Raw genomic sequence first — 13,782 nt, 5'->3', positions numbered from 1 at the left:
GTGCTAAGAGGCAAGTTGATCAAGATGACTCCTTTCTTCTTCTTGTTCCTGTGCTTTTGATAGTATTGACACTTTTGTTGATGATGACATGCCAATCGCTCTGCGAAAAGAGAAACGACAATGTACCTTATATCCTATGTCTCAGTATGTGTCAGATACTGAATCAGATGAAAGCATTTATTTCAGCTTTATCTGCTGAAGCTATTCCTCTGAGTTATCAAAAGGCCGTACTCGATAGCAGGTGGAAGCAGGCTATGCAAGATGAGATGAAAGCTTTCCTTTTTCAATGGACATGGGACCTAGTTGATCCTCCATTGGATGCGGACATTGTTGGATGCAAATGGGTATATACCATTAAGTACAACCTAGATAGCTCAATTGAGAGGTACAAGGCCAGGTTAGTAGCAAAAGGTTATACTCAGACATATGGTGTTGATTTTTTTGAGACATTTTCTCCAGTTGCACGGATGGGCACCATTCGTCTTGTTCTTTCCGTAGCCATTCACTATGGATGGTGTTTGTGCCAGCTAGATGTGAAAAATGCATTTCTATATGGGGATCTGTCTGAGACAGTCTACATGCAACAACCTCCTGCGTTCGAGGTTGAGGGGCAGTGTCAGAAGGTGTGCAGATTAAGAAAGACGATATATGGTCTAAAACAAAGTCCTCGTGTGTGGTTTCAAAAGCTGTTTGAGGTGATGTCAAAGTTTGGTTTTGATAGGTCAGCGTCAGACCACACATTATTTATTAAGAAAACTAACTCAGGCATAGTAGTTATGGTAGTATATGTAGATGACATCATACTTACAAAAGACAACATGAAAGATATTGCAGCTACGAAGGCTCATTTTCAAAAACATTTTGTTACAAAAGATCTTGGTTCCCTTAGATACTTTCTAGGCATAGAAGTGGCCAAGAGCTGTGAGGGTGTGGTTTTGTCTCAACGGAAGTGGAATTCTGTGTATTTGTGGGAGGTAACTTAATTTCTTGGAGGAGCAAGAAGCAAACCGTTGTTGCTAGGTCTAGTGCTGAATCAGAATATAGGACTATGGCCCAAACTGCAGTTGAATTGATGTGGGCTCGAACTGTGCTAACAGATCTTCAAGTAAAGGTTTCATCTCCTATGTTGATGATGTGTGATAACGAGGCAGCCACATATATAGCCAATAATCCGATATTTCATAAGAGGACAAAACATATTGAAGTTGACTGCCACTACATACGAGATATGGTTCAAGCTGGACATATCTCTACCAAGCATGCAATCTTTGAGGATCAAGTTGCAAATATTTTTACAAAGCCTCTTGCCAGGTCCAGTTTCTCTAAATGTTGCGGCAAGCTGAGCATGCTTGACATCTATGCTCCAGCTTGAGGGAGAGTGTTAAGAGACGTTGACTACTTTAGTCAACTTAGAATTTATTTATTGTTAAGGCTGGATTTGATATTTTATAAATAATGAAGGACCTAAATGTAAATTTATTCTTTTGGCTAATCTCTATTTAAACTAAAGGAGATTACACCTAATATGATTTTGACGTCCTTCCCTCTCTCGTTTCTTATTATTCTATTCACTTTTGCTGACTACAGTACATTACAAAAACCAATGCATCCATCTTCTCTTATTCAAGTTTATTCCTCCATTTTGTATGCACCTATAATTTGAAATCATTGATAATCAATTATAAGATAATTACACTTATAAAAATGTATTTCAAAAATAAAATGCAAAGTCACAACCCAATGAGAAAGCACTCCAATTCTTCTCACAGCCCGATGCACTGCACGTCAAACTTAGAATTCAAATTGCAAAATTCATCAACTCAGGATTTTCGTGCCCAAATGAACTCTACCAGTTAACTGCATTCAAATAAAACAATAAAAGTTTAATAAAAACATTAAGAATGTCATAATTAACAAAAACATAAAAAATATTAACAAATAACAATATAATTGCAAACTTACTAGGACTTTTTAATTTTGTTGTTGTAACAACTGCCTCTCTACCAAACAACCCCTTTGCCTTTTTGAATGCATCGATTTGTGTTATAATTTTCAACCGAACATTTGCATCAGAAACCAATTTTTCAACACCATCATAAAAGCCACTTATAACTTCTCTATCCGGGTTGAAGTTGTCAACATAATGAAAATGAGGATTTAAATAATAGGCAGCTGCATGCAAAAGGCTTATGAAGTTGCAAGTCTCATCGTCTATCAATGATATCCCAAATAGGTTTATATTTTTCTCTCAAGTGCATTAGTATAATTAAAGATATGTACGAAGGAGTAATAACCAATGTCCGCACTTGTTGAGGGGTGACAACCAATTTTCTTATAACGGTTGGGTTACATCAAAGATCTGCATTAAGCCCTTTCCTATTTGTTATAGTGATGAATGAGCTTACGAGATCAATTCAAGAAAATGTGCCGTGGTGTATGTTGTTTGATGATAATATTGTTTTGATTGATGAGTCTAGAGCTGGGGTTAATGCTAAGTTAGAATTATGGAGACATACATTGGAAGCAGGAGGTTTTAAGTTGAGTAAGAGTAAGACAGAATATATGAAATGTCAGTTTAGTAAGCAACGAAGTAGTGATGGGAGTGTAGTGAAGCTTGGTGAGCAAGAAATACCGGTGGATGACTGTTTCAAATATTTGGGATCTATCATTCAAAAGTATGGAGAAATTGATGGAGATGTAAATCATAGGATAAAGGTTGGGTGGATGAAATGAAAAAGTGCAACTGGAGTGTTGTGCGATCGTAGAATGCCATTGCAGTTGAAGGGAAAGTTTTATAGGACGACTATTAGACCCGCTTTACTATATGGTACATAATGTTGGGCTGCTAAGAGACATCATATTCAAAAAATGAGTGTAGCTGAGATGTGTATGCTTAGATGGATGTGTGAAAATACAATAAAAGATAAGATTCAAAACGAGGAGATACGTAAGAAGGTAGGTGTTGCATCCATTGAAAATAAGATGAGAGAGAATCGTTTACGGTGGTTTGGACATATTCGGCGAAGGCCTAATGATGCTCCAGTTAGAAGGATAGAGAAATGGGAAAATATACTAGTTAAAAGAGGTCGGGGTAGGTCTAAGAAGACTTGGATGGAGATGTTAGGAAAGGATATGAATGCTTTTAACCTCATCGAGGACATGACATTGGATAGAAATGATTAGAGGAGAAGGATTCATGTGGAAGACCTAGAATGATTTTCTTTTTTGGTTCATATCGTCGACCCCAATTGTTTTGGGATAAAGGCGTAGTTGTTGTTGTTGTCAAGGTTTGAATCTATTTTCTTCATTGCTCTATCTATTGCCTCGTACAAAAATCCCATAGCAAGCTCATCTGCATCCACTAATTGCAGCACTTTCACGAGCAACAATGTAACTATAATTGCATATGATATAGCAACCCAAAACTTATGATCATTAAGAACAATATAAGAAATGTTCTTAGCTTCAAATTTATTATAGTAATTAGATGATCTAAAATTTGAAGACAAGAACATCGACTTCAACTCTTTCTTATAACATCCAATACTATGAAGCGTGAGATATGTTGTAGCAAAATGAGTGATGGCTGAACGTAGAAGTTCTTTCTTCTTTGTAAACTTTCTCATCAAATTTAATACCCATGCATGACTATAGATATATCTTGTAAATTTTTTTTTGCCTTTTCCACTGTATCTTTAAAAATTAATATCTTTTCAATATCTTCTAACATAAGATCCAAGCAATGCGCCGCACATGGTGTCCAAAAACATATTTTTCTTGTTGTTAACATATTCCCAGCTGTCACATAATTTGGTGCATTATCTATAATGAATTGCACCACATTATTTTCACTAGCTTCTTCAAACAACTTACATAAATTTGCATCAGTTTTTTCTATGTTGCTGATGTCAGCGAACTTCAAAAATACTGTCCCAGATGAGGTGTTCACAAGAAAATTAATTAAGTTTCTTCCTTTTTCATCTGTTCAACTATCTGCCATAATGTTGCAACCAACCTTTGGCCATTCTTTTGAACTCTTTTAAAATTTTGTGAGTACAATGTACCTCGTCCTTCATAATCCAAGTTCTGATCTCGTGATAAGAAGGTGGTTTGAACCCTCGACCATAATTTGCAATAGCTTCTACCATTGCACCAAAATATGGACTGTTGCAAAGATTAAATGATAAGGCATTTGCATAAAAAAATCTACCAATGACACGACATACATTTTTTCTTTCATTTATTTTGAAAGCAATGTTTATTGTGGTTTGTCGTGCTTCTTTGTTCACAAAGAGGTTCATAGGACCACCTGTGTTTGTTTTTGCATCACTACATGATCCACTGGTTTCTTTGTTCACATTATCGCCTGTTGATGATCCAAAATAAACACTCCTCTCGATATCCAACTTTTTTTGTTCTTTCTCTTGTTTCTTTTGCTTCTGATCCTTTAGATGATTCTGAAAAAATCTTTTCAGATCAGGTGGAACTGCTTCACACATGCTTACACCATGTTTTGTGCCAGCTAAGTGATGTTTTAACCTATAGATGCCTCCTGTAGTCTGTTTATGATAGTAATTGCAAATTACATGTCCTACGAGTTTGAGATCTTTAGTAGAATTTGAAACTTTAACTCCATGATCCCATCCTACATCTTTTCCCATTGTTCAACTGCAAAAATATATATAAGAAAATACATATTAAAAAAAAAATTAGATTCATATTCAATAAGAATCAACATATATAAATTTAAAACTAATTAAATAACTTGGTGTACTTTCTGGTGCCTATCAGACAGTGAATGTGATTGCACCTGATTTCTTATCCCAGCGAGCCAAGTGTACTTTCTGGTGGGCAACCAATTCTACTTTCCTGATAATTGACCCCATATTTGAACTATTGACATCCCCACTTTAAACAAGACTTATATATATATATTCTAGACCGTGTCATGTTTTACTCATATATTAATGAAAATAGAAAGGTGATTTATGGATATAAATCAATGTTCAATAAGGACCGTGTCAAATTTTGAAGGTTCTTATTGAACATCCTGGAGTGCATAGTCAGTGAAATCACACATTAACATGTAACTTCTTGAATTGAAATCATAAACAAAAAAACTTATGTCAGAAATTTCACAAAGGAAAAAAAATAAAATAATAACTCAACCAAAATAAGCATATGAGTAACTACATAATTTTTAGGGCTTCATGTGATAGCTTCCAGCTGTTGCACTATCTTTAACCCAGGTTCTCAGGGTTGAATCTCATCCAAGGGTATCCTCCGGCTTAGTTTAAACTCACCAAGCAGAAAAGGTGACTAACACATGCTTAACAATATGGTTAGCTACCATTTTCAATTCAACTTTCATAGATACATTAATCACAAGAATAACAAGCAAAATAATTCAGATATCAATTCATCCCAGTGGTGGAAAAGAGCATACCTGACCTCCGGGAGAGCGAGCGAGCGCAACGGTGGAAGTGATGGCGACGTGGGTGGTGGTGGCGAAGGCGGAGCGTGAAGAGAGGGAGAGCGAGTGGGAGAGGAGAGGGAGAGCGTGCGTGAAGGAGGAACTAGGTTAAAATTGCTTTTTAACCTAGCCAAAACCCTATTTTGTGGTCAAATGAACCCTCATTTGACCACAAAAACTTAAAGCGTGTACGCCTTAGCGTGAGGTGCGCCTCGCCTCGAGGCGTGCGCCTCAAGGCGTGTGAGGCACACACCTCGGGGCTTTTGCGCTTTGTACGTGCGTCTCAAGGCTTAAAGCCCCTCGCCTTGAGGCAAGGCGTGCTTTTTGCACCTTGAGGCGTGTTTTTAATAACACTGCTCTATATATATGTATGAAAAAATATTTGCTAATAATAAAAGTAAGGAACTAATGAGCTAGAAATCATAGGTGCAACTTGTATCGACTCAATCTAACCACGTAGAAGTGTTCAGCATGGTTTGTTTGCTAAGGATCGAGCCTTGGATTTTGCTTTTGTAATGTAAAAATGTGACCTTTTGAGTTATGAAATTTTGACGCATTGTGGGCCGTTGATTTTGGACCCCTTTAAAAACCTAATTACTTGTCATAGTCACATGATTCAAAACAAGTTTCCTACTAAACAAACCATGTAAATCACATCCGTAACATTTGATCTACAAAAAATAACAAAAGTTTGAAGAAAAAGTGATTTCTGCTCATTAGTTCCTTACCTTCATTAGTAGCCAATATTTACCCTATATATATAACCACTTTTCTAGCTAACCGCCTTGCTAACTGGGCTTTCAGAGGGTTTTCCCCATGTATTACTTAAATCTGACTGTATAGATGTGTTCAACACAATCGATTGCTAGGAAATGTATTTTTTGATGAAAAACATGAATTTTTAACCCTTGAATATGTAGATAAGTCTTAGACCATCAATTTTTTAAACCTTATAAAAACCTACCTGCATATCGGAATCAAATGATCCAAGAGTTGATTCCTATAAAATCAAGCACGGAGAATGCATCTGTACGATCAGATTTGAGAAAAACATGAAAAACCCCTTCGAAAGCTTGGTTAGCACCACGGTTAGCTAGTAAAGTGGTTAGCAGCTATCACCTCTCTCTCTCTCTCTATATATATATATATATATAGCATTTGCTATTGTCATGGGTACATAATCCTCTAGTTGGAACTCATAGGGGGAGGTTGTTTTGACCAAATCTGACCTCATGGATGTGTTCAGCATGCTCAAATAGTAGGGATCATAATTTCCGGTGTAAAATTTATGTATTTTTGAGGTTTGTAAATTTGGTATACTGTAGGCTGTTGATTTTTTAACCCTCATAAAAACTGTCATATACGTAGGAAAAACATGATCCAAAGCTCACTTTCTACTAAACTTAATATGTAGATAACATCTGGAGGGTCTGATGTGCAAAAAAACTAAAAAAAATAAAAATATCACATATTTTCACTAGGGGGTTTCTTACCCACGAGGGTAGCAAATATTACCCCTGTATATATAGTTATAATTATTAATCATGTTCAGGTATCTAATTTTCCAATGCCCATTATGTCTGAAACTTCGAACCCATGCCCGACACCAACATCCATCTCAGTGTCCAAGTGACATAGCTTAAGACCTATGTCACATGGGTGCGGGTGCGGGGATGCAGCACTTCCAAAAAACCCGGGTGCGGGGGTGCGGCAAATATATATATATATATATATATATTTAAAGTCCAAAAGTTGGACATAAATGACCCTGGGTGCCTTTACTGCACCCAGGGTCAGGTTGACCGCATCGGGTTCGGGTGCGGCACCTAGTTGGAGAATCCCTGTGACATATAGGGCAAAAAATTTTTTCTTGGCAAAATATTTTTTTTTAAGTCCGAAAAATTGGACCAAAATAACCCTGGGTGTGTTGACCGCACCCAGGGTCGGGTTGACCGTACCCGGTGCCGCACCCTCACCCGTGTCGCGTCGACGTCGATGCGGGTGCGGCACCCTGCTAGCCGAATCCCTGTGACATAGCTTAAGACAAATGCACTCTTCGGTCATGTGACATCTAATTACCTTAAGGATGGTTTTGCTGTGGTTGGCAAAAAAAGGAGTTTTCATTTTAGAAAATGGGAAAAGGGAAGACTGGGTTTGGCTTTGCCGGAGGGCGATTTTGAAAGATATAGAGAGAGGAACAAAGATTTGCATATGGTTTTTATTGATTTAGAGAAGGCATACGATAGAGTACCTAGGGACGTTCTCTGGTGGACAAGAAAGGTGTTTCTCTCAAGTACATTAGTATAATTAAAGATATGTATGAAGGAGTAGTAACCAATGTCCGCACTTGTGGAGGGGTGACAACCAATTTTCCGATAACGGTTGGCTTACATCAAGGATCTGCTTTAAGCCCTTTCCTATTTGCGATAGTGATGGATGAGCTTACGAGATCAATTCAAGAAAATGTACCGTGGTGTATGTTGTTTGCTGATGATATTGTTTTGATTGATGAGTCTAGAGCTGGGGTTAATGCTAAGTTAGAATTATGGAGACAGACATTGGAAGCTAGAGGTTTTAAGTTGAGTAAGAGTAAGACTGAATATATGGAATGTCGGTTTAGTAAGCAACAAAGTAGTGATGGGAGTGTAGTGAATCTTGGTGAGCAAGAAATACCGGTGAATGATTATTTCAAATATTTGGGATCCATCATTCAAAAGTATGGAGAAATTGATGGAGATGTAAATCATAGGATAAAGGTTGGGTGGATGAAATGGAAAAGTGCAACTGGAGTGCTGTGCGATCGTAGAATGCCATTGCGGTTGAAGGGAAAGTTTTATAGGACGACTATTAGACCCGCTTTACTATATGGTACGGAATGTTGGGCTGCCAAGAGACATCATATTCAAAAAATGAGTGTAGCTGAGATGCGGATGCTTAGATGGATGTGTGGAAATACAATGAAAGATAAAATTCGGAACGAGGAGATACGTAAGAAGGTAGGCGTTGCACCCATTGAAAATAAGATGAGAGAGAATCGTTTACGGTGGTTTGGACATATTCGGCGAAGGCCTAATGATGCTCCAGTTAGAAGGTTGGAGAAATGGAAAAATATATTAGTTAAAAGAGGTCGGGGTAGGCCTAGGAAGACTTGGATGGAGATGATAGGAAAGGATATGAATGCTTTGAACCTCACCGAGGACATGGCATTGGATAGAAATGATTGGAGGAAAAGGATTCATGTGGAAGACCCAAAATGAATTTCTTTTTTGGTTCATATCGCTGACCCCAATTGTTTTGGGATGAAGGCGTAGTTGTTGTTGTTGTAATCATGACTAATAGTTGCCAGTTTGAATATCTGATGGTTATATAATTCAGCTACCTAAGAACAGCTATTTGGTAAAGTGGTAGGATATGGTTACGAAGCAAAATGTTGAGGGCATGTTTGTATCCTGTGGGACACTCGTTAGAAATCCCTGTGGAGTCTGATTCCATGGAGAGAAGGTTCAGACCACCTCTAACCACCAACAGGTCATGTGGAATCAAGAGTGACTTTCCTTGAGCAATGTTTCTCCAATGTTCAAGTAAGTTTTATGTAGGGCTTGTTAAAAGGGGACCAATTCTCTGGAATCATTGGCCTTTTCTATTGGATACAAACACACCCTGAGTTAAAACATTAAACAACCAAAATTGTTGCTTATAGATGTGCACATTCGTGTTACTGGATGTGCTTACTGTGTGACAAGTAAACTGCTATATGAACAACTTTATGCACACAACAACAGTCAGATCTAAGTTAAACTTGGTAATAAGAGTTCTAGTAGCATGAACATTTCAATTCTGGTGCTTAAAACTCAAATCCTGCATAATTCTCATTTGTCTAAAACCTGTAGACATTTCTGCCAAAGAAACTGTAAATGTGTATATACGTCATTGTTAGCTTATATCTTGTTATTGCTACAAACCTTCCTTGAAACCACAAGAAAATAAAGTTTTGAAAATTGTTGGTATTTCGTGTGTATCATTGAAAACTAATTATTTGTTTTTCATAATATTGCTTTAAGTTGACATTGTATGCATGATTGATATTTAAGGTAGCTTTGAAACATGTCATTGGTTTTCTAAGTCATAAAGTTCTTACTGTCTTCTCATAGGTGGATTACTTGTATCCACTTAAACTTCAGTGGATATGTATTAACTGGAAATAGGAAGGAAATGAATTTAACAGTAAGATTTGCAAGCAGGAGACAACAAACGTGTTGTCAACAAATCATTTGCCTTCTTTAAACATCATGATTAATTGATGACTAAAACATCTTATCCAGTCACTAGTGGAAAATTTCAGCATTAGAACTAATTAATGGCTTATTCATATTTCAGCCCCTGGGCATCTGCTTTTTGCCTGTATGCATGTTCAATCATGGCTTGCTGATTTTCATTGTGGACCTTATTAATTTCAGGTTATAATTCCACCAGATGGCTATCTGAAAGCAGTCAGAAGCCTTTGCTCCAGCCACAACATATTGATGATTGCAGATGAAATACAAACTGGTATTGCACGAACTGGAAAAATGTTGGCATGTGACTGGGAGAACATCCGGCCTGATGTTGTTGTGAGGCTATTTCTCTAACTGAATCTCCATAGCTTTGGCAGACTTTAAATTAGTAAAGTTTTGCATTTTTTCTTGCTTTCTCTAAGCTCATTCTCATCACTTCATCCAGATACTTGGAAAAGCATTGGGCGCTGGAGTGCTACCTGTGAGTGCAGTGCTGGCTGACAAGGATGTCATGCTCTGTATCAGGCCAGGAGAGCATGGAAGGTCTGCATCACTTATGTTAAGCAGTTGTGCTTTAATGTTCATAGATCTTGGATATGTATCAACAACAACAACAACAACAACTACGCCTTCATCCCAAAACAATTGGGGTCGGCGATATGAACCAAAAAAGAAAATCATTCTGGGTCTTCCACATGAATCCTTCTTCTCCAATCATTTCTATCCAATGCCATGTCCTCGGTGAGGTTCAAAGCATTCATATCCTTTCTTATCATCTCCATCCATGTCTTCCTAGGCCTACCCCGACCTCTTTTAACTAATATATTTTCCCATTTCTCTATCCTTCTAACTGGAGCATCATTAGGCCTACGCCGAATATGTCCAAACCACCGTAAACGATTCTCTCTCATCTTATTTTCAATGGATGCAACGCCTACCTTCTTACGTATCTCCTCGTTCCGAATCTTATCTTTTATTGTATTTCCCCACATCCATCTAAGCATACGCATCTCAACTACACTCATTTTTTGAATATGATGTCTCTTGGCAGCCCAACATTCTATACCATATAGTAAAGCGGGTCTAATAGTCGTCCTATAAAACTTTCCCTTCAACCGCAATGACATTCTACGATCGCACAACACTCCAATTGCACTTTTCCATTTCATCCACCCAACCTTTATCCTATGATTTACATTTCCATCAATTTCTCTATACTTTTGAATGATAGATATCAAATATTTGAAAAAACCATCCACCGGTATTTCTTGCTCACCAAGCTTCACTACACTCCCATCACTACTTCGTTGCTTACTAAACCGACATTCCATATATTCTGTCTTACTCTTACTCAACTTAAAACCTCTTGCTTCCAATGTCTGTCTCCATAATTCTAACTTAGCATTAACCCCAGCTCTAGACTCATCAATCAAAACAATATTATCAGCAAACAACATACACCACGACACATTTTCTTGAATTGATCTCGTAAGCTCATCCATCACTATAGCAAACAGGAAAGGGCTTAAAGCAGATCCTTGATGTAACCCAACCGTTATAGGAAAATTGGTTGTCACCCCTCCACACGTGCAGACATTGGTTACTACTCCTTTGTACATATCTTTAATTATACTAATGTACTTGAGAGAAACACCTTTCTTCATCATTGTCCACAAGAGAACGTCCCTAGGTACTCTATCGTATGCCTTCTCCAAATCAATAAAAACCATATGCAAATCTTTGTTCCTCTCTCTATTTTTCTCAATAAGTTGTATAAGAAGATGTATAGATTCCATAGCTGATCTTTCAGGCATAAAACCAAATTGATTCTCCGATATCATGACAACCTTTCTCAACCTAGACTCAATCACCCTCTCCTAAAGTTTTATAGTATGACTCATGAGTTTTATACCACAATAGTTTGTGCAATCTTGTATATCACCCTTATTCTTATATAGAGGCACCAAAGTACTCTTCCTCCACTCATTAGGCATCTTATTTGTCCGCCAAATCTTGTTAAAAAGATTTGTCAACCATTCTAAACCTTTCTCTCTCTAGCATTTCTAAGCCTCGATAGGTATACCATCTGAGCCAACTACCCTTTTTTATTTCATTTTCTTCAAAGCCTCTGCAATTTCTTTATTTTGAATCTTGCGCATGAAGTCACGATTCATCTCATGAAAAAGAATTGAGAAGTCTCCCAGATCCTGAGCATGACTTTCATTAAATAGCTTATCAAAATAATCTTTCCATCTCTCCTTAATCTCCTCATCTTTGACTAAAACCCTTTGCGTTTCATCTTTGATACATCTAACCATACCCAGATCCCTTGATTTCTTATCTCTCATCTTTGCAAGCCTATAAATATCCTTCTCGCCCTCTTTGGTATCCAACTTGTCATAAACCTCCTTATATACCTTATCCCTTGCGTTTCGAACTACTTTTTTAGTTTCTTTCTTTGCTATCATATACTTCTCCAAATTCTCATTATCATGACTCTTACTTAGATTTCTATAATACTCTATTTTAACCTTAATAGCTAATTTGACATCCTCGTTCCACCATGATGTATCCTTACCTAGCGGTGCACTGCCTTTAGACTCACCTAATACATCCTTAGCCACCTTTCTCGTGCCACCCGCTTGTTAAAATGTATCATTCAACATTTGTAATATATATATATATATATTTTATATATATAAAGCATAATACATATTCATATATGGTATATATGCATATGTATTATCCTAATTATATATATAAAATATATATTTTTCTATTTATAGGCATAGGGGTAGTTTAGACATTTCACTATTTTACGCATATTCTATTGGGAATATGTTTGTAATTTTCCTTTTAAATTTATTTTTTATTTTTTCCTTTTTCGTGGTTTGCACAACCTTGGGTGGCTCCCCAAAGAGTCGTTGGGGGCTCCCAACAACTCCTTTGGGAGCCCCCTAGGTGGCTCCTTTCTTGTGTTATAAATAGGGGTCTCCCCCTTTGTATTTCTTACTACTTGAGGGAGCTTATGCTCCATTTGTAATGGGGTTTTTACCCCTTGTCCATTGTTTCTTCAATGATATGCAACTTATGACTTTATGTCATATTTTTCCCTTTTTATGGGTTTTATGGGTTAGCACATTATGTGCTTGTGTTGTTTCCCTTTAATGGGTATATTTGCACTTCACGTGCATATGTATGGGTTCATTATTGAACCCAATGTATTCCAACTCACTTTCTAACATGGTATCAGAGCAAGGTTGAGATCGAGTTGCTCTTTGGTGCATCGGGAAGCGTGGTGTTCAAGAATTTTAAAGAAAAATGGTGAAGTATTCATTTCTCTCTATTGTTTTTCTTATAGTTATTCGGTATGCATTCTATTTCTTTGAAGTATTGTATGAAGAATTTAATATGTTCTTTGTTTTTTTTATGTGTGCTCTTTGTCATTAAGTCCTTTTATAAAAATTTGAGTTACTTACTACTCCTTTGAATCTTTTTCGTATGTTTTTCTTTGAAAATTTTTAAATGATAACTTGTTTTGCGAAAAATTAGATATATGATTGCTCAAAACTTGATTTAATCGGTCGGTAAAAATTTATGACCATTGGAACTTTGAATCTACTTTTTAAACCTAACCTTGTTTATGAGAATACCTTTATATGAATGTTTAGTCTTTAAAGAAAGGTATGTTAAGATTAAAATGTTTGTGAAATGTAGCTTTTTTGAAAATTGTTTGTCATATATGAAAAATTCCATATTATGTTCTCTTACCCAATGTGTCCGTTTTATATGAGCAACATTTAATTAAGAAAGTTTTTTTTTTATATATAATACCGGTTGAATTAAATTTTAAAATGGTCTTATGGAATATGGTGATTTTCTTTTCATCTTTACACTCTTAAGGATGTTTTCAACAGCTCTCTCTCTTTTCAATAAGAGATATTTATATTTTTATGTTGTGTTGTCTCTTGTGGGTTTGGGTGTTTGCCCTTTTGTTTGTTCATTAGTGAATGTTGTAAGTGCTTAATGCACTCC

General features: G+C 36.7%; 1 protein-coding gene across 1 annotated transcript in view; it reads left to right on the top strand.

The window, feature by feature from the left end:
* The window catches only part of DELTA-OAT (ornithine-delta-aminotransferase), a 34,411-nt gene that overhangs the window by 13,456 nt on the left and 7,173 nt on the right, over window positions 1-13,782 (top strand). The window contains exons 6-7 of the mRNA XM_089981472.1: window positions 9,931-10,083; window positions 10,193-10,290. Coding sequence (XP_089837598.1) covers window positions 9,931-10,083; window positions 10,193-10,290 — 251 coding nt within the window. The remainder of the gene's footprint in view (window positions 1-9,930; window positions 10,084-10,192; window positions 10,291-13,782) is intronic.

Source organism: Nuphar pumila, chromosome 11 (genome assembly GCF_984573655.1).
Source record: "Nuphar pumila chromosome 11, dmNupPumi1.hap1.1, whole genome shotgun sequence".
NCBI classification, from domain to species: Eukaryota; Viridiplantae; Streptophyta; class Magnoliopsida; order Nymphaeales; family Nymphaeaceae; genus Nuphar; species Nuphar pumila.
This window is presented reverse-complemented; position numbering and strand designations above follow the sequence as displayed.